We start from the raw sequence: 21,966 nt of genomic DNA, 5'->3' as shown, positions 1-21,966 counted from the left end.
GTAATTTCTGCTTTCTAGTGGTATCTGACACCAGACTATAATATAAAAATGAATCGCAAAATGTATTGATAAGCGCATAACTCGACAACGCATGGACCAATCTTAACAATTATTTTTTTTAAATGTTCCTTGAAGTCCAGGGATGGTTTCTACGGCGAGAAATATTCGAATAATTTCCCGGGAACCCCTAAAACAGCACTTTTCCTTTGCCCATACAAATATTGCACGTTCGCGTTGAAATTTAAAAAGGGAATCCCAATGCAGTACAATGGATTTCATTGTGTCTGAATGCTGTACTTCCTAGCCTGTCCCGGCAAAAAAAGGCCTTCTCTAGAGAACTTCATCTTCTTGTGGTCCACTAGCGGTTACCGTATATTACTTTCAGGGGTGGATCCAACTGAGTCACATGGCGAAAATGTTTATAAAGCATTGGCATAAGCTTTCTCTCATATTTTAAGGTATATCCAATTCACGTTAGCCAAGTATTTTGAACATTATCGTAAGTTTTTCTGAAAATTTTTTTGTTTGTAAGCTTGGGTATAAAAACAAGTAAACTAAAACAAATTTCAAAACATATTATTGTAATAATTTTAAGATTTTTTCTGTCCTGTAAATTTTGCTAACTAAGGCTTAAATCTCACAAAATGAGTCTGACTTAGAAAAAAAACAAAACAAACTGAGAACATCATCACACGAGAACAGTGGTAGTAAAACGGTGCTGGTCGCTAATTGGGATTATTTCATAAAAAATACTCAACAACAACAAGGCTTAAATTAAGGTGAAATATCTTGGTTTTTTTAATATTTAAGGATCAACTACACTTTTTAGAATTTTTTTTTTTCGAAAAAATTTAATTTTTTCCCCCAAAATTTTTGAGAACTAGAAAAGTAACACACATCAGATTTGTATCTGGTTATCATTAATAACTGAGATTAATTTCAGTAACCTCTGAAAGATGTATAGTGGAACTCCTTGAACTTCCTGAGCTATATTCAAAAATATACAGACCAGACGCACTGACTGGTACAAACCAGTGAAAAATCAGTGCCAAATACTGCTCTATAGCATATACTGTGGGCAAAAAGTAAGGTGAATTTGGTTGTACAATGAAAAATCTTTATTTATTCTTGTAAATCAATTTCATCCCCTTCAAAATAATCCCCTCTCGATGGAATACACTTATGCCAACGATTTTTCCAATCCCCGCAGCATGCCAAATAGTCCATTTCCGGTATAGCCATCAGCACCTTCTTCGATTCAGCTTTTATCTCCTCAATCGACTCGAAACGCGTTCCCCGGAGTGGCCTCTTGAGTTTTGGGAATAGCCAGAAGTCACACGGAGCCAAATCAGGCGAATACGGTGGTTGCGGAACAATATGCGTGGAATTTTTGGCGAAATGGTCACGAAGAACGAGTGCAGTGTGAGACGGTGCATTATCGTGATGCAAAAACCAAGAGTTGTTGGCCCATAATTCTGGTCTTTTTAGACGAATTGCTTCACGTAAACGACGCATAACGCTCAAATAATATTCCTTATTAACAGTTTGGCCAGGTGGAAGGAATTCATAGTGCGAAATCGAAAAAAACTGTCCTTTATTTTTGAACGACTTTGACGTGCTCTTTTCGGTCTGGCCTCGCCTTTAGCACGATATTTGTTTGATTGGTCGGTTGCTTCAGGGTCGTACGCATAAATCCAAGTCTCATCTCCCGTAATGATGCATTTGAGCTTGTCCTGATAGTCTGAAAGCATTGTTTCACACACATCAACGCGACGACTTTTTTCCAAGAAATTTAGGACGACATTTGACTTTTCGTAGGCCCAAATGGTATTTTAAAATGATTTTCGCAGATCCTTCCGATATTCCGATCAAATCAGTAAGGCCTTTAACAGTCAATCGACGATTTTTGAGCACAAACTCCTTCACTTTATTGACGTGTTGGTTATCTGTTGGCGTCGATGGTCGTCCGGAGCGCTCCAAGTCATCAACACGTTCTCGACCCTCTTTGAAGTCTTTGTACCACTTATAAACATTTTTCTGCGACAAGGTCAAATCACCAAATGCCGTCTGCAATATGCTAAACGTTTCCGCAGCCGAAATTTCATTCCGCAAACAAAATTTGATGGCACTTCTCTGCTCAATCAAATCAGACATTGTAAAAATCGAAAAATGCACTCTTGGTCGTTTGGTCGTTTGGTAAACACAAGCGTAAATATATTACTGATAATGACATTCACATGAAAGTTGGCCCAGATGTTATTAACAGTGCTGCCAGCTCATGAAAAAAATAACTAGAGCGAAATTTTAATCCCTCGAAATTTGACAAATAAATTCACCTTACTTGTTGCCCACAGTATATAGTTTCAGGTTCAACAAAGAGGAGTAAATGAAAATGAGATTTCATGCAATTTGGATGTTCTTTGTTTTATTTTCTAAATATTATTCACCCATATCTCGCTTAACGACCGAGATGCGTTTCGAAAAAGTTGGCCGTAAAGCTTAAAGCCTATCAAATTATTTACATACATTTCCATTCAAATTCAAAATATTGGTAAAATATGATAAATGGATTTCAGGGAAATAAAAATTGCAAAAGTAATTAAAATTTTCAAAGCGAAAGTAATTATTAATTCAGTGCTTTTAATATTAGGTAAAAACAAAATAACTAAGAATTCCTACAAATATGTACAATATTAAAAAAAACAACAAAAAAAACAATTCATAGTAAATAAATAGTCAAAATGAAAATTAGTTTAATAAAGTCCACTGAAATTTTCAAATCCTGGGAAATACTTGGAACAATTATTTACATTTCAACCATCGACCTTGGACTCTTGTTTTTACAGTCATAATTTTATTTTCATAACGAAAATTATATTCCATTCACACTTACATAAATATGCCAATATAAGCACACAAATAAAGGGTGATCAGATTTGAGGTACTTTCTCCAATAGGGATTTTTTGACAGATCACGCGTGACTACTTTTTAATATTCATTGATATTTCATCACCGACAGACTTACGACTCAACAACCGATGCAAATCGTAAAATTGTATTACGAAACTCGGCGCTCTGTGAAAAGTGCTCATCGTGCGCATATGCACTTTTGGGTTAATGGCTAAGTTAAAAAGCAAAATTGCCATATATGGGCTGAAGAGCAACTCAAAGTCGTTCAAGAACAGTCTTTGCATCCATCGAAAGCAACCACTTGGTGCGACCTATGGGCTGGAGGAATCATCGACCCATATTTCTTCAAAGACGAGGCCGGCGCCAATGTAACAGTAAATGACAAAAGCTAACGTGCCATGATAAACGACGCTGCCGGATGCCAAAAATTGAAGCTCGTAATCTCCACAATATTTGTTTCCAACGAGACGGCGCTACTTGCCATACAGCCCGTGAAACAATAGATTTACTGCGTCACCTTTTCGGTGAGCAATTTATCTCTCCTCGGTTGGTTAACCACCAATCTTGTGTGATATCACACCTTTGTGGATAAACCAGCTTTGATTGAGGCATTATGCTACAACATTACGAAAGTTATGCACGAGATACCGACCGAAGTCCCCCAGCGAGTTATTCAGAATTGTGTTTTACGGATGACCGAATTACGGCGCAGTTGCGGCCAATATTTGAAAGGAATTATGTTTAAAGAACAAATGCCATGAATGGTTCTTTTACAAACAAAAAAAAGAAAAAAATAATAAAGATTTCCCAATCAATCAATCGAGACTAAAATCCAATTTATCGAGTTTCTGGCATTACATTAAAACCAAAAGAAAAACTACGGGTGGTCCTGCTAGTTTAGAATATGATGGAAAGATTTCTGATAATACCCAAAGTTCATGTGACTTATTTGCTCAATTTTTTTCAGAAAATGTATGATAGATATAACACCACGTTATTTCCTACCCCACCAGCTTCACCTTTGCAAACTATCAGCTCCTTTGAGATTAGTAACGATGATGTGCTTCTGGCGATTTCTAAACTTAAGCCCAGCGCTAGGTCACGCTGAAATTTGCCATGTAAGCTTATAACAGTCCTACCAAAAAACAAAAAATTTATTTTTGCCATATGTCATCCGCCGACCGTTTTATTGATAACGTCTCGTTCATATTTGAGTAGAAGGTATAACACGAGGTCACATTCCACTCGAGGTCAGCATGCAAATAGGCGACATGTCCTTAGTGACCCAAAAAGTAGTAAAATACTTAGGCAGATAAGGCATGCGGCTACCAAAGCAGCAAAGGTCACGGGTATGCTAAGTAGATTAATGGCAAACATCGCTGGGCCTACACAGAGTAAAAACAAGCTAATTTTGGCGGCCACAAACTCAATTCTCCTGTACTGTAGCGAATTATGGGGGCTTGTGCTAAACTGCAAAGCCAAGCGCAAAGCACTGGAGGCTGTGCAACGAAGAGCGGCACTCAGAGTTGCCTCAGCCTTCCGCACTGTCTCAGGGGCTGCAATTTTCGTGATCAGCGGTCAGATACCCATCGACCTCATGGTCCGGGAATGAATGGATGCGTGGGACTCCAAGAAGAAGCACGTCATCACTGGCTTCCCGGAACGGGAAAAAAAAATAATATTTTTAATGGTAGTATCGATTGTAAGGAGTTATTAAGCCAATTTTAAAGCCACATTTCTAATAATACCACTAATAATGCATTTAATGAACCTCTTGTGCGATCTGCGGGATTGTGTAACAATTATTGTAATTATTGCTTGATCGGTTTTCCATATTTAAGATAGTGAATTATTTATTTTCTGTAGGCTGAAGTAAATAAATAAAATAAAATAAAAATTTGAGTTCTCGTTTATTTATATTTATTTATATTTAATCAATTTCTATAGTTTAGATAGTTGCAACGCTACCAAAAAATATATTTGCCTTCTGAAACTGGAAAAACTTGAACTTACCTCTAAATTGATCACCCTTTACAGCGAATTGCTCGAAATACAAAAACAAAAAACTCTCTTAAATACTTTCGCTTTGTTTCTACAGCTGCAGTAACCGCAGGGATTTGTGCATCATCCGCCATTTGGTTGTTCACAAGCTCGATACCCAGACCGAAAAACGCTTCATTCCTAAAGCGGCCACCCTTCGGCAAGCAATGCAAACACCCTGCGAGCTTTACTGCGAATGAAAAATTCCATTAAAATCAACTGCAATAAGGTGGCGTCAATGTAGGGACCTGTACTCGCATTGGTAGCACAACATCAAGTCGTGCACAAAGAATTGAGAGAAAAGGTCGACTAAACACCTGATTTGCGCCAATTCCAAACATACCTTGAAAATGTAGCGACCCCTGACCTATCAGGTGTTAGATTTTATTAGCAAACCCAATAAAGAGTTAATAGAATTCGCAGTATTCGCAAATTGTACGACCCAATTCATGGAAACTTTCATTAGGTTGAATTGCTTTGTTTATGTGGGTGTAAAGGTTTGCCAGCCTTTCTTTCATGAATGCTGAACCAGCATAATAGAAATATGTTGTATACCCAAATTAAATCAAATTGATTTGTTGGAAGCCTTATTTAATTTTCATTTTCTTTCTCTTTTTTGCAGTTGCTAGAACGAATGACGCAGTGGACGTATGCGGGGCACGTAGCCCCACAGTGCTGTCTGCAATAGAATCGACTATCATACAATCGTGAAGAGCAGCACAATACCCTCCCGTCATTATAATGCCATTTACTAGTATGCAACAACAAAGGTCATACATTAACCTTGTTTAATATAAAAAATACCAAAAAAAAAAAAAAAAGTAAAAAAAAATCAGAAAAAAATGGTGCACAAAGAAAAATTCGAAAAGGCACATAATGAAAACAATCACAATTAGACAAAATTATGAACGCATTGAATAGAAAACAATGTTGACAATCACAACTTGTAGCAACAACAACGTAGCAGGTGTAATAATAACAATACGAGACTAAACAATGCGCACGAAAATAATGGCAAAAACCCAACAAAAATACAAAGATGCGAAACATTTCAAAAGCAACCAGCACGGGAAAAATTTCCAAAATATGAAGAATGGAAATATTTTTGCTTTCAGGCTTACTTGAGTACACAAAGTGCATACATACATACCCACTGCATACATAGGTACAGGGTGTCCGGTGGAAGAATTGGGTCTTACTCGTCAATTTAAAGCTTCTCCTTAACTGATGAGCATATGAGCGGTAAGAGGAATGCATTAGCTTCGTTGTTCGTGAAAGTTAAGTTAGGTTAGTCTGGCTGATCTGACTAGATCTCACATAGATCACAAGAGTCCGTAGTGCTACCAGTGTTACTGGAGTCGTTTTAAACAAAGTTCGCGATACGTGTTTTGGCTAGTTTTAACAAACAGTTTAAGCTTTGGTTAGCAATATCCCTCAGTGATGAAAGGTATACCGATCCCAGGCAGTTGAAATAAGATCTGCTTAGAGCAAGACAGTGGCAAAGGAGGTGTTCTAACATACCGCTTTCTTCTTCGCAAGAATTACACGAGTCGTTCTAGACCAATCCCATTTTAGCTACCACGCAGCTGGGATGAGACAATGTCCCGTCAGTACTCCAACCCTTCTTTCGAAGTCCTTCCTAGGCAGTTATGACCTAAATTGCTTGTTTTCGTATTGCAAGTTCGCAGCATTATTTTTATTTTAGCAATCATGCGGGTTATTTCGTCACGATGTTACAACGTGCGTTCTCAAACGAAGCGTATTTCAGGGCCAACGATTCGAGTGCAACAGCTCGACATAAATTCTGTTCATCTTACAATATTCGTTATTTTCCTACTGCAACAAGTGATGATAAGATACGTTTTTGAGGGCAACAAATTCGGTGACAAACAAGTCATGCCCGAGGCCCAACCAGACATTGACGCAACAAGTTTGCTCGATAACCCGCGAAATAGTGGCTGCCCTGTGACTTCCAAAAACTATTGTGGCATAAAATATTGAGAAAGAATCGCAGACTTCTCTTTCTTCTTATTTTTGATATACGCGATAACCGCTTACGCGATTTCGGTCGAGTTTAATAAAGCGCGTCAGTCGTTTCTTTCTCCTCCTAACCGGCGCCCGTTGGATACACCAAGTGAAGTCACCGTCTCCACCTGATCTTTCCAACACAAAGGGGGCCTTACTATTCCTCTGCTACCGCCAGCTAGTACCACATCGAATACTTTCAGAGGCGGAGCGTTTTTATCCATTCGGACGACATGACCCAGCCAACGAAGCCGCTGGATCTTTATTCGCTGCGCTATGTCTATGTCGTCGTAAAGCTCATACAGCTCATCGTTGCATCGTCTGCGATATTCGCCATTGCCAACGTGCAAAGGTCCAAAAATCTTACGCAGAATCTTTCTCTCGAACACTCCAAGCGTCGCTTCATCGGATGTTGGCATCGTCCACGCTTCTGCGCCATACGTTAGGACGGGCATGATGAGAGTCTTGTAGAGTGTTAGTTTTGTTCGTCGAGTGAGGACTTTACTGCTCAGTTGCCTACTTAGTCCAAAGTAGCACTTGTTGGCAAGAAATATTCTACGTTGGATTTCAAGGCTGACATTGTTATCGGTGTTAATGCTGATTCCTAAGTATACGAAGTTCTTTACAACCGTGAGTGCGCCGACTATTTGTTTGATGACAGGAGGTACTTCGTTTTGTCCTCGTTCACCACCAGACCCATTCGCTTTGCCTCTTAATCCAGTTTGAGGAGGGCAGAACTAATGGCGCGGTTGTTAAGGCCGATGATGTTAATATAATCGGCATACACCAACGATTGTACATTCTTATAAAAAATTGTGCCTGCGCGATTAAGTTCTGCGGCTCGTACGATGCTCTCCAACATCAGGTTAAAGAAGTCACACGACAGCGAGTTACCCTGTCTGAAACCTCGTTTGGTATCAAACGCCTCGGAGAGGTCCTTCCCAATTCTGACGGCGCTGCTAGTGTTGAGCTACGTCATCTTGCATAGCCGTATTTGTTTTGAGGGGATACCAAATTCATACATCGCGGCATACAGGATACTCCTTTTCGTACTGTCGAATGCAGCTTTAAAGTCGACGAAAAGATGGTGTGTGTCGATTCTCCTTTCATGGGTCTTTTCTAAGATTTAGCGTATTGTGAATATTTGGTCGATGGTAGACTGTTCAGGTCTAAAGCCACACTGATAAAGTCCAATCAGTTGGTTGGCGGTGGGCTTCAGCCTTTCACACAATACTCTAACTAGAACCTTATAGGCGATATTTAGAAGACTAATCCCGCGGTAATTGGCACAAATTGCAGGATTGCCCTTCTAATGGATTGGGCAGAGCACACTTAAATTCCAATCGGCAGGCATGCTTTCATCCGACCATATTTTGCATAGGAGCTGACGCATGCATCTTACCAGCTTTTCGCCGCCATATTTGAATAGCTCAGCCTACAGTCCGTCTGCGCCCGTGGCTTTGTTGTTCTTTAGCCGCGTTATCGCTATTCTGACTTCGTCATGGTCGGATAGCGGAACGACAATTCCGTCGGCAACGATTGAGGCATCGGGATCTTCACATTATCTGCCATTATTTAATAGATTCTCAAGCTCCTCGCACTCACGTATTTCGGCCTCTCATTTCTTCTTTCGGATAATATATCTATCTTCCTTTCTTAGCTCTTTGTAGCGATCCCACAGCCCATCCCAATATTTCTGTACTCTCTTTCAAGTACTAATGCGTCAAATATAACTTCCATATATAGATATATATTCTCTATGAGCCGAAGAATTTCACGCAGTTACTCTGAAAACGCAGTTGTTTAATGTTGTCTTACAAAATCTGCCATCAATTATGAAAATATTTGTGGCACAAAAGTACTCGCGTTGCATTCACATTTATGTCCACACCCCAATTTTACACTGCTACCCCAGTTATCCCCCGCACTCTCCATCTCGAGCAAACAAGCATTTACATTTAATATGCCCAAAAAGAACATAAATACATTTTTCCCCAAAAAATAATAAACTTGAAGTCGAAAAAAGGAGCAAAAGCGAAAACAGCAGTCAAGTCAAATGCACCCGCGGCAACAGAACAAAGGTTAACAAGCGCCAAACAGCTCCATCAAAACACTCAGCGCAGCGAGTAGGGTAACAATAAACCAAGCCAAATAACTAACAACAAAGCAAAAGCATAAAGAAGAAATGGAAATAACAAAAGTTAAGCAAAAAAAGTGGGTGAAGGTGCCTATTTTCGACATGCACACACAGAGGCTCAACACAGACACTCAGCAGAAATTTAAGTGACGAAAGAAATACCGGAAAATGTAAAACTGTTTGGAGCAGTTGATTTGCGCTTATGTATGTATGTTTTTATGTGTGTATGTGTGCATGAGTGCATGAGTGCGAGTGCATGCTTGTACACCTACAGCTGCCTGTTGTCACTCGACCACTAAGTGATGCATTTGCTGACAATTTTCGCAAATTGCCTGCGAGGTAAAGCAAAAGCCACAAACGCTGGCATGCACAACTCGCCCATATGCCCACGCATACTAACGCAACTACGTCTGGCTGTGCTATCGGTGTCAGTGTTACATGAGTGCGTGCAATTCAGCACACTCGTCGCACTCAATGCAATGATTGGCGGCCACTTTGAAAATGTGCCCAACTCACTCAATGGAATATTCACGCAGCAGGTTGAAATCTTTTATCTTCTGCGCCCATTGGGAGCTGTTGTTATTGTTGTGCAATTGTCAATTGGATCGCTCGTTGGTTATTATTGTCATCGCTATATTGTTATCGCTCGCATTGTTGTTTTTGTTAATTTCGCGCCGACACTAAATTGCAAAATGAAAACAGAAAGAAAATATTTGGGTATTTGGGGTTTGGGTATTTGCTCTGCTGCGGCTAGACATTGCGTATACGTAACAAATTGTGTGAAGTGGCCATTCAAATGTTCGTTCTCCCGTTCAGGTCATGCCGAAAACTTTAATGTTTCTGATTAAGATCATAAATCATTTAAAAACGTAGAGGTTAAAAATCAAGAAGGTGAAAATACAGAATTGTGCGGGAAAGTGAAAAAGGCGGAAAAAGTGCACGATTAGCAAGCGGAAAAGTAGTCGTCGCAACCACATCGGCGGCCATAGATAGTCACACAAATATGACAAAACTTAAAGGTGAGCTGAATTCGCGATAATTTTATTTACTTACTATGAATTATTATACTAATTATATATATATATATATATAGTTATATAACAGGTGGCGCAAAATTAATCAATTATGGAAAGATTTATAATATTTGCAAATATCGTCCTACGGCAATCATATTTGACACTTGTGAGCTAGACAGCTGCAGCATACAAACAGACAAGCAATGAAGCACGTAAGGGACAAAATAAAGATTTCCGTCATTCAAAATAATTTTTTTTTAGTAAAAAGTTTAATAGTTAATTTTGCGCCACCCGATTAATAATCAGAAATTTCAGGTTTCTTACAGACTACAGAAAATTCATTGACAGATAACTTGAACTTACATTTAGTTAGCGGTAATTTCAGTGGCGGTCTAAGGAGGGGCAGAGAGGGCGGTACGCCCCAAGCCTCTGGTCTTGGGGGGCCTCCAAATGGCTGCAAGTTCCCTTGATTAAATCGTAATTAAAGCTATTTCTACATGAACGTTTTTGACGGGACTCCCGCCACGGTCATACTCGTATACCATACACCATATTTAACTTCGTCTTGGTTTCACTAATGTTTAAACGAAACTAAATATTTAAGGAAATTGATGCTATATTCACCATCACCAAAGAAATGATACTGTTATTGCTGTCGCTTATTTGCATCTGAGGGAGACAAAAGTGTTAGTAAATTTGTCTCTGGTTTTTATCAATGGTGGAAATTAAATCAAAAGGTTTATCAAATTTGGAAAAATGGAAATCATTAAGTATGAGTTTGAAACTTAATAAAACCATTCATAAAGATAACTTGAAAATAACTAACAGAGAAACTCAGACATTTTACTTCGACTTTTAGGTGTAATATTATTTTTATCCGAACAAGATCTTGCTTTTCGAGACCATCGTGAAGAGATGTGTTCTGAAAACAGGGGAAATTTTCTAGAATTGGTACGATTGCTAACAAAATATGATCTATAGTTGCAGGAGCATTGCCTTAAACTTGAAGCTAAAAGGTATACAAAATGAATTTATTCAATGTGTGGGTGAACATGCGAGGTGAACAATTATTGCAGATATAAAAAAGGCCAAGTATTACGGAATCCTTTTGACAGCACCCCTGATGAAAATAAAACAGACCAAATGAGCCAAATCATTACATACGTTTATATAGAGAATGACATCGTGGAGGTACGAGAGTCTTTCTTGGGTTTCATTTGGATGTCTGGAAAAACTGCTGATGATATGTCGAAACTTATTCAGGAACAGCTAGAAAAGGACAGAACAGCTTTTCATTGCTTGTTCGAATCATTTTTTGATTCTTTGAATCTTTGCGGAGACGACGCATTTTCATGCGTTCCTTCTAGTGTCACGTGTTTTGGCATCTACGAAGAGATGGAAGTTGCTTAATGAGAAAACAGAAAAAAAATTAAAACGTACATTACGAGTCAGTAAAAGTAGTCAAAGAAAACATAGAGGCAACAGTCAATGTTCTCGAAAATTTATAAGATCCTTCCCAAGCAAATTTAGATACAAGATCAGGAGCAAGCTTGCTACTTCCGGCTATTTGCGATTTTACCTTTTTGACCTATGTACAATTTTGGCTCTCTATACTGGAGGAAGTTAATTTGGTGCAAAAATATGTACAGTCCCCAAAAATAACTCTGGATATAGCACGTATCATAATAAAAACCCAGAATGAATATTTAGTGACCAAACGAAGCGCAATTGTAGAAAATGCTGCAGTTTTTGGCACTAAAAAATGCAATGATATGAATATTAACATCGAGAGACGAGGAAGAAGGAAGGTGAAAAAAACTATGGCAGGTGAACTAGCTCGTGATACTGAATTATCGATTGAAGATGAAATACGGCAGTCAATGTTTGAATGCATAAAGCGATTTATACAGGAATTGTTGCAACTGTACAAGGTTATCAAACAAATAGACAATATTTTGCAAATAATTTAAACAAAGTTCATGATGGAAGCTTCAGATGACTCGCTGGCTGTAGCACTGGATAATTTGGTAGAAATTTACAATGAATTTGACAAAGAGCAGGATTTACAAGATATAAAAAGATACCGCAGGCACATCCGTGCTACCGATACGAATGCGGACGTTGCGTATAGATGGACAGCCCAAGAAGTCCTACAACTCATAATAGCATGACACTTTACTGAATCCTTGCTCTGCATATCGCTTATACTTCAGTATTTCTTAACCATTTGCATTTCAAATATATCATGCGAGCGACATTTTTCTAAATTGAAACTAATTAAAAATTACCTTCGATCTACAATGAATCAGGAGTGACTCGTCAATCTTTCTGTGCTTTCGATTGAAAGAAAAGTTTCAAAAGTAATTGATTTCACTGCAATTATTGAAGAGTTGAGTAAAATGAAGATACGAAAACATAAAATTTAATATAAGTAATATATAAGGTTTGTGTTACCTACACAACACTATACAGGGTGAACGATATGACGTGTTACCAACTTCACACTGCTTGTATCTGTAAAACAGCTAATGACATCAACGTCAAAATTGTTCTAATGACAGTTCAATATATTGTTTATAAGTCATCAAAAGCATTTGCGTCTCAGTTTTGTGAATTTTTTTTTTCTGTGATGGAATTCAAACGTAATAGTGTGATTGCGTTATATTTGGCTGGAAAATCACAGCCAGCCATTGTTCGTGCGCTAAGTCACCTCAAAGTGAATAAAATGTTTGTGTATCGCACTATAAAACGTTACAATGATATTGGTAGCATTGCAAAACGCTATGGAGGTGGACTAAAAAAAAAAAACCACAACAACGCCAGAAATGGTTCGGAAAGTGAAGGCTAGACTTGAACGAAATTCACGTCGAAGTGGAAGAAAAATGGCCAAAGAACTGAAAATATCGCAAGACAGCATTCGACGCATATTGAAAAATGAGCTCAAAGTCAAGGCTTACAAGTTGCAAAAAGCACACGATCTTTCACACCAGCAAAAAACAGTTCGGTGCGAAAGAGCAAAGGGGTTGTTGCGCTTGCACGAAAGTGGCGAATTTCCTAACATTGTGTTTTCTGATGAAAAAAATTTCCCAATTGAGCAGTTCATAAACACTCAAAACGATCGTGTTTACTTAACCGAACGCTCATACGAGAATTTGAGCCTGTGTATGGCTACTCGAAGCAATTTCCCATCGCAAGTAATGGTTTGAGCCGCAGTGACCTCTGATGAACGCTCTCCAATCGTTTTTATCGAGTCTGGTGTCAAAGTGAATGCGGCTTATTATCGGGGAAATGTCTTAGAAGCTGCTTTGGAGCCGTGGGCACGCAAACATTTCAGTCGTAGATCATGGACGTTCCAACAGGACTCGGCACCGTCTCATAAAGCTCGTGTGAACCAAGAATGGTTGAAAAATCATGTGCCACACTTCATTTCGTCCACACAATGGCTTTCGAATTCGCCAGACGCAATCTATTCCATCTGGTCCATTTTGGAGAGCAAGGTGAGGACTAAAAAATGTGCCAGTATGGATGCGCTGAAAAAAGCGATTATACGAGAATGGGCCAAAATACCTCAAGATTACAAATCGGCAGCATCCAACTCATTTTTTGACCGCTTGAAGGCTATAGTCAAAGCAAAAGGTGGTCATGTCGAGCTAAAGTGAATATATGTTGAAATTGTATTCATTTTTGAACAATTTTGTCTTTGAAATCAATAAAAACTAATTTCACACAAAAAAGTTATGGTGTTTGCATATCGTTCACCCTGTATATACATATGTATGTCGTACGCCTTCATTCTTACATTCTTACATACTTGCATATCATAAAATATATGTAAATAAATATATTATTCCTTAATTCTATTAACTGTTTCTTCAAAAACTATACTTACTTATTTTATTATTCAATCTGTTTATTAAAGTCTAATTTAAACTAGAACGTCACTTATTAAGATCTGCATCAAATAAACATAATTATGTAAAAATACTTAGGCAGACATTTAATCCAAATATTTTTGTTCTAAGAAGGGCCTCATTCAATTATGCCGCTCTGGGCCCCTGACTAGGTTACCCCGCCACTGGATTAATTACAAGATAAAGAACTTGAAATCTGTTTGAGTTCATTTTAATCAAAGGTGCTTTCGAGGGATAAACAGTTCTAACCCCTTCTAGAAAGAATAAATCATAACTCGGAAAATTCGTTCGAGGTATGTGAAAAGCATGTGCTCTAAGAATGAAGGCGAGTGAAATGACCCATTTATAATATCGAAAACAAAGCAGACTGAAGGAATACTTCTTCTACTTTGTAACGATTTCAAATTTAGTAATGCGCACCTTGCCTTGTATGAAGCAATTGGATAGGTGAAGTTTGAAGATCCGAGTGCAAAACGAAGAAATTTCTTTTGAATACCTTGAAATCTATTGATGTGGCAATGAATGGCTTCCAAATAAAGACGGCACACTTCAGCTTGGATAGTTAATAATATACAATTTTTGGAAAGGTTTTTGGTATGCAGTTTGTAGCCTATTAAATTTTAGTAGCCGAAAGACTTCGTAGTTAGTCCGGCGTTTTTCTAGTTTGTATGATAATTTGTTTTTTATTATTGGAGGTTGAATTAGTTTTAAAGGTTTTTTTCGAAGATTTGGGGCTTTATTGTGAAAAAACGGTACAAAATATTTTATTCGAAGCATTGGCCATCGCTAGCTTCAACTTTCGCCCATCTTTCGGGCAATTTCCGGATGCCGTTTCTCCAAAATTCTGGCCGCTGCTTGGCTATCCATGACTCAACCCATATTTTGGTAGCCTCGTACGAGGAGAACCGCTGGTCCGCCAAATCGAGACTCATATGCCGGAACAAATGATAATCGGAGGGAGCTATGTCTGGACTATACGGCGGGTGGGGTAACACTTCCCAGCCAAGCGTTCCAAGGTATTTTTTGACAGGTTGAGCAACATGCGGCCGAGCGTTGTCATGTTGCAAAATAACCTTGTCGTGCCTTTTTACCGTTTCCGGCCGTTTTTCTTTCAATGCCCGGCTTAAACGCATCAATTGCAGTCGGTAACGATCCCCCGTGATTGTTTCGCCCGGTTGGAGCAGCTCAAAATATACGACGCCGACCTGATCCCACCAAATGCAGAGCATGATTTTCTTGCCGTGAATATTCTGCTTGGCCGTCGACGTTAATGCGTGGCCGGGCAAACCCCATGATTTTTTGCGTTTTGGGTTATCGTAGTGGATCCATTTTTCGTCGCCAGTCACCACCCGATGCAAAAAACCCTTCCGATTTTGTCGCTCGATCAGCAATTCGCACGTAAAAAATCGCCGTTCGACGTCGCGCAGCTTCAACTCGTACGGGACCCAATGTCCTTGCTTTTGGATCATTCCCATCGCTTTTAGACGCTTGCAAACGGTTGATTTATCAACGCCCAATGATTCAGCAAGCTCTTCTTGGGTTTGGCACGAGTCCTCGTTTACCAATTCCCCCAATTCCGCGTCCTCGAACTTTTTGGGCTGGCCAAGACGCTCCTTGTCTTCGGTGTGAAAATCACCACTTTTGAATCGTCGAAACCAGTACTCACATGTTGAAATCGACGGAGTATGGTCTGGGTAGGCCTCCTGCAGCAATTCACGGGCTTGGGCTGTATTTTTTTTTAAATTGAAGCAGAAAAGCAAAGCTTCCCGCAAATTGCGTTTCGACGGCACGAAAGTTGACATACTCGGAGCACGAAAACACTGCGTTGTTTATACTTCAGCGAAATGACAGATACTGATAAACAAAACCTATGGATGAGGCTTTGTCATGAATATATATTCAGTATTGCCAACGCGATAAAGTGATAAATAGCGCCATCTGTGTGTCACCTTTAAAACTAATTCAACCTCCATATATAAACTTTGTTAAGAGAAAAAAAATGAATAAAGTTGAAGTTTAAGGTTGCTAAAACATACCGTTACTTTTTTTGTTATTTTCGCTATTATGATTTTCTTCATATAACGGGTGCACAGATTTTTGTTTGTGTTTTTTTTTGCTTGTGTAAAGAAAACGCAGAGTAGCGTCAAGGACAAAAATGTAAAAATTCAAAGAAAATCTTTCCCCACTTCCAGTTGGCACTTGCTAATACTAAAATTGGATGTAAAATTCAAAAATTTTTGGTGAAGAATTTAAAAGTTCTCGTGAAATTTTCAAAAATTTTGCACAAAGTTTGAAACTTTCCATTATATGGTTTTTGTTGTTGCATGAATTATATTTTTGTAGCAAAATAGCAGTGTGTTTCTGAGAAGAAATCGTAATGGTACCAATCAATAGTAGTTGGGCCACGCACGCTCTTCCAATACTGTTTCAGTTACTAGCTTTAATCATAAAATTTTCATCTATCAACATTTTTCTTAGAAAAATCAAATTTCAATTAACGCGTGCGAGACTTTAATTTATTATTTCATACCTCATGTTTGTGAATGTCAGCTTTCTAAGAAACTCTTCTTCCACATCTTCAGTTTTCTTTTCGTCTGCAAAGAGAATTGCAAATTATTAACTTAGTTAGCCTGCGAGGCTTCCTTAGGCAAGCTTCTTTGCTCATTACATTCTGACTCCCATAAAATACAAAACTGCAGACAACCTTTCCCATATTTGGTATTTTGAACGCAATTTCATTTTGTATGCCCGAAAATTCCACAATTGTTTAGTTTGTGCACATTCTACGAATTTCGTATTCGCATTTCCGTCAAACTCCCTGAAGGCAGAGATGAAATGTTATTGTCTGACAGCAAAAGATATCATGCGGCCGTATTGCTTTGCTGAATCCGAAATATGCGCGTGTGTGTGTGTACAATATTTCAGCTTTCTTATAAGTTCATAACCGCAATGGTACCCACACATTCACATTCGCACACACATACATTGGCAGTCCTTAAACAACGAATTTTCATTATTGGCCGCCGACAATTCCCAAAATTTACGCTTTAATGAAATAATTTTTTATTTGTCATTGTCCCCGATTTCCGGTCGAGCCCAAAAATATGTTGTGTCGAAGAAGCAAAAAAAGAAAAAAAAGACACAAAACACAAAACCCAAAATATAAATAGAAATATTATTAAAAAATAATAATGGAAATTTGTAGTACAAAATAATCAAAAGAAGTGGAAAATGAAAGAGGGCAAAAAAGTGGAAATGTAACGGGTATTCTTAAGAGGTATAGCAGTTTTATGCAAATACTACAAAAAACCAATAATAAACCATTAATATTTTTATGTTATTGCACATTTTATGCCACGAAGGTCTTGCAGCTGGCATAAATATGGCGTTTTTTTTGCTATCAGAAGCAGTCTTACCGCGGGAAGAGGCTTACGACTATGGGCCTTTAAGTCGTTATTCCCAACTGATTTATGTGCATAGATTAATAATATACCTTGTCGTGCAGTGATTAAAAATAGCCAAAAGAGCCGGGCAGATCATTTGTTGCAATACTTCCATCATTCATTTCGTTGCAATGCGTTTTGATGGTTTCAAAAACTTTAGGAATCATTCAGCACTCAAATGATTGGCATTTACGTGGCGATCCACTTGGAAATGACGCACACAACTGACGTTAACTTAGGCTCGGTTTTGCTAAAGTCTACGACTGCCTAATTACTGCAATGTCTTTCTAGCTGAGTCAAAAGCTACAAAAGAGGATCAGTCATAGGTCAGTGACTCGTCCGTCGCAGCTCAGCTGATCACTATCTACTCTGATGATCACACTGCCATAAAATCTCTGCAGTACAATAACACTTTTTCGGAAGTAGTAATTTAATGTAGACCTCAGCAGTGCCCCACAAACGTTGTCAAGGTTTCTGAACACAGAGACACTCCTTGAAATGTCGTTAAGTAATCTCTGGATCAAGTAGGTCTACATCGCGCAAGTCAACAGTAGATAGATCACAGAGCCCACTTGTGGCCGGGTAACTAGACAACAGAAACACAAGTTCTTCATCCCTCCTCATATCATTCCCGGTCACTTTCCAATGTGAACACATGGAAAACGCTTGAACGAAGAGGCGAAGGAGAACGTTAAATACTTTATCTGCCACTGTTTCGCTCTGCCACATCGCTGTCTAAACTCGTATTTATTTGGACTGCTGGCAGACTTACACTTGGCAACAATGCACAGCATTTCATAGTTTATTAGAGAGACGAAGTGACTCCTTCTCATTCGGAATGAGTGGTCGAACTTGAGCTCAAACTAATGGTGTAATAAGGGACCTCCGCGTAGAGAAGTGGGTACCATTACACCTTTATGGAGAGCGGAAACCACCTAATATAACTTTGGCCCCAGATTTAAGCCCATAATGAAATACACCCGAACATTGAATATTAATTTGAAAAAAGCGAGTCAACAAGCACCCAGAGATTGGTAACTCCTAAAACACTCAGGCTAAGCAACCCTTTGTATTCAAAGCTCTGTTAAGTAAAAAGGTAGATAATCAAGGAGGAAAGGAGAGAAGTGATAAAGGAGGGAGAAAAGGATGTTATGCTGATAGAATAGAGACAGAGACAGAGGCAGAGACAGAGACAGAGACAGAGACAGAGACAGAGACAGAGACAGAGACAGGGACAGAGACAGAGACAGAGACAGAGATAGAGACAGAGACAGAGACAGAGACAGAGACAGAGACAGAGACAGAGACAGAGACAGAGACAGAGACAGAGACAGAGACAGAGACAGAGACAGAGACAGAGACAGAGACAGAGACAGAGACAGAGACAGAGACAGAGACAGAGACAGAGACAGAGACAGAGACAGAGACAGAGACAGAGACAGAGACAGAGACAGAGACAGAGACAGAGACAGAAACAGAAACAGAAACAGAAACAGAGACAGAGACAGAGACAGAGACAGAGACAGAGACAGAGACAGAGACAGAGACAGAGACAGAGTCAGAGACAGAGATAGAGACAGAGACAGAGACATAGCTAGTCCCGTGAGAATTTTGTAGATTCTATGGCAAATCTAAAAATAGCCTCAAATTTTAGAAATACGAATTTTATTTATTCTCTTGACATCGAACACTCACGGAGAAAATGATCAGTGATATCCGCCACCTCTAAGCAAGGCAGGCAAATCGGGTGGTGGACTTCATGGATTGTGTTCTGTAATAATACCGACCATCAACCTTCCAAGTCATTCTTCCAAGTTTTAGAAGAAAGCTCCACAGTTTTCTGTTCGCGCTTTTCACATAACATTTTTTAGTTCTGCAGCGTTCTAAACTGGACCATCGCCTTCTTCTTACATTCTTGAACAATCTTTGAAGTTTGGTTTGCGTTCTACAGAGCCTTCAGTGCAGCCTAACTGACACTAAAGACTCTAATCGGCTCTCCGCTACATCTTCTCTCAATTCTCCATTCGAATTTCCATTTAGAAAACGGTTCCACCTTCTCCCATACTTATCACTATAGTTTAAATACCACCCGGTTCTATATCATTCTTAGACCCAATGGTAAAGAAAATAACCATGGTCCGTCATCAAACCACCGAAGCAGAAGTGGTCATTGGTCTGATAAGTGCTGTGTATATCCATAGGACCACAGCAGGTTTCAGACCTCTGGTTTTGCCTTAGGCTCTACAGCATTGTTGAGAAATCTTTTGATCCACCTTCTGCGAAATATGTGTATTCCAAGTCAGGTTTTTATCCAAGATTACTTTTAAATATTTAATTTTGTCAGCAAGGCTGAGTGTCACACCTTTCGATGCTGTAAGGCTGAGACCATCCTATTTCCGTTTTTTCGTGAACAATATTGTTTTTCCTCTCGGAAGCTTAGGGCCTCGACAAGACTCAGTTTTGCGTTGGTTTTGTTAATCTACATATTTGATATCTGGTATAGCAAATTATTAGCCTGTCGCTTACCAGTCCTAAGTGGGGAAAATGCCTACCTGTCCTTGCTTAGGAACAACGCCTTCTTTACTGCTTGGAGCGCCATCTGTGCTTCAAATTTTTCTGCAGAAGGATCGCACAGATGGTTGAGGACTTCGCTAAATTTAGTGTGTCTGCGCTATTACCGGGGTTGCCTTCTTCCTCTTGCTGGCGCCACTGATGCAATGTGTAACTGTTCGTTTTAGCAGCCACAATGCAAATAATGCGCTGACTATTGTGCGGGAGTAAGGATAGAATAGATAAGGTTTTGGGTTTGAGGAACAAGATTTTTGCTTTTTAGAAAGGAAAGTAGGTAAATTTGGAAAAGTGCGAGGACCGTGCTTTACCGTGGGACTCGAACCCACAACCTTTGGGATGGCAGGCTAGGGCACTTACGCTAGACTACCGAGGCCGTGACCAATAATAAGTCATCGATTTTATCCTGAATTCTCTGCACTTTCTTACCAAGAAATAAATAAACCAGAACACAAAATAACTTTACGGGATTGTATTGGTATCTCGACAATTCTGGAGGCATCGTTGAGCTGGTTATTACAGCAAATTCATAAGCATGTTGCCCATACTAAAAGCGAGCTGAAAAATATGCGAAAGTTTTGTAAGTTTTTTTTTTATAAAAAAGAGATTTCTAAAAAATATGTACATGACAGATATCAAAATCAAAAATCATATATACACAAAAAATTACCCATTATAATAGTAAGCACGAACAGTAGGTGGTACCTCGTAGTATGAAATAGGAAACGAAAGAGCCCAGAAAATGCCAAAATATATAAAAGGCTAAGGGCGATTTAAAACGAGCAAATATTGCAAAAAATTTAAATAAAATGGATATTACCTTGAGAAATTTCGCAAAAAAGTCCAAAAGAAATAAATTAGGTTTTTTATCTTCCCTTTTCCCCCCCTGGTGCACACAGCTGACAACAAAAACAAAGTAATGTAAATTATGCCAGATAGTCTCATAAAAATCTTCTACTCACCATTGCCGTAGTTTTATGGGTTGTCTGTGACACAGACAAATAAGCCGCAAGCACAGCCACAAAAACAAAAGAAAAAGCCGCAGCCTTCCACTAAATAAGTATTTGTTGTGTGTATATGTATACTAGGGTGGGTAATATTTTTTTTTTTTTTTTTTGACAGCGTTCCTAGCAGATTTTACCATGAAATTCTTACAATAAAGTCCACCAGAGCAAGTCTGGTGAAAACAGGAAAAGAATCTCAATATCGTAATATGAGAAAAAATATTTTTTTTTAATTAATAAAATTTTAGTGCGATTTTAAACTTATGTTTACTATACCAAAATTGAATGAGCTATAAAACTGCATACCCAGATGTTTTCTCAAAATTCTGATTAAAACTGTCGATGGTAATTTTGTGAAATTTGTTAAAAATTGGTGAATTTTTTAAAAATTTGTAAACTTTGGTTTATTTATTTATTTATTCATTTCATAGTCTAAAATAGTAGTCAAAATTTCATGCAGCTTATGAAAATCAGATTAATAGTTCAATCGAAAATAAATCAAACTTAGAATTTAGATACTTTATGAGTCACTTCGACCTCTTGGTTTATTCTGTCCCTATAATCTACTAGTTTCATCGGTATTTAGGTAGTCAAGTTTCAAGGGCCGGTGTTGATTTTGAATAAAATACAATTTTTTTAGAAAATTATTGTCATTTCTCTTAATTATGATAATACTGGTATGGCTCAATTCTGTAAAGAACAAAATATCGGCCAAATGGCTGCCGCGGTCTCGGCGACACACCTCCATCCGATGGTCCAAATTTTCGATGACGCTGAGGCATAATTGAGGTTCTATGCCGTTAATGTGCCGAATTATCTCATCCTTTAGCTCTTGAATTGTTGCTGGCTTATCGATGTACACCTTTTCTTTCAAATAACCCCTAAGAAAGAAGTCCAACGGTGTCAAATCA

At 38.7% G+C, this 21,966-nt stretch overlaps 1 protein-coding gene across 1 annotated transcript in view; it reads left to right on the top strand.

Annotated features, from left to right (window-relative positions):
- The first annotated feature begins 5,595 nt into the window (after positions 1 to 5,595).
- The window catches only part of LOC128867001 (5-hydroxytryptamine receptor 2A-like), a 95,799-nt gene continuing 79,428 nt past the window's right edge, over positions 5,596 to 21,966 (top strand). The window contains exons 1-2 of the mRNA XM_054108092.1: positions 5,596 to 5,721; positions 9,930 to 10,132. Coding sequence (XP_053964067.1) covers positions 10,117 to 10,132 — 16 coding nt within the window. The 5' untranslated portion in view covers positions 5,596 to 5,721; positions 9,930 to 10,116. The remainder of the gene's footprint in view (positions 5,722 to 9,929; positions 10,133 to 21,966) is intronic.

The sequence above is a fragment of the Anastrepha ludens genome, chromosome 6 (genome assembly GCF_028408465.1).
Source record: "Anastrepha ludens isolate Willacy chromosome 6, idAnaLude1.1, whole genome shotgun sequence".
NCBI classification, from domain to species: domain Eukaryota; kingdom Metazoa; phylum Arthropoda; class Insecta; order Diptera; family Tephritidae; genus Anastrepha; species Anastrepha ludens.
The sequence above is the reverse complement of the archived record's forward strand: the minus strand, read 5'-3'. Positions and strand labels throughout refer to the sequence as shown.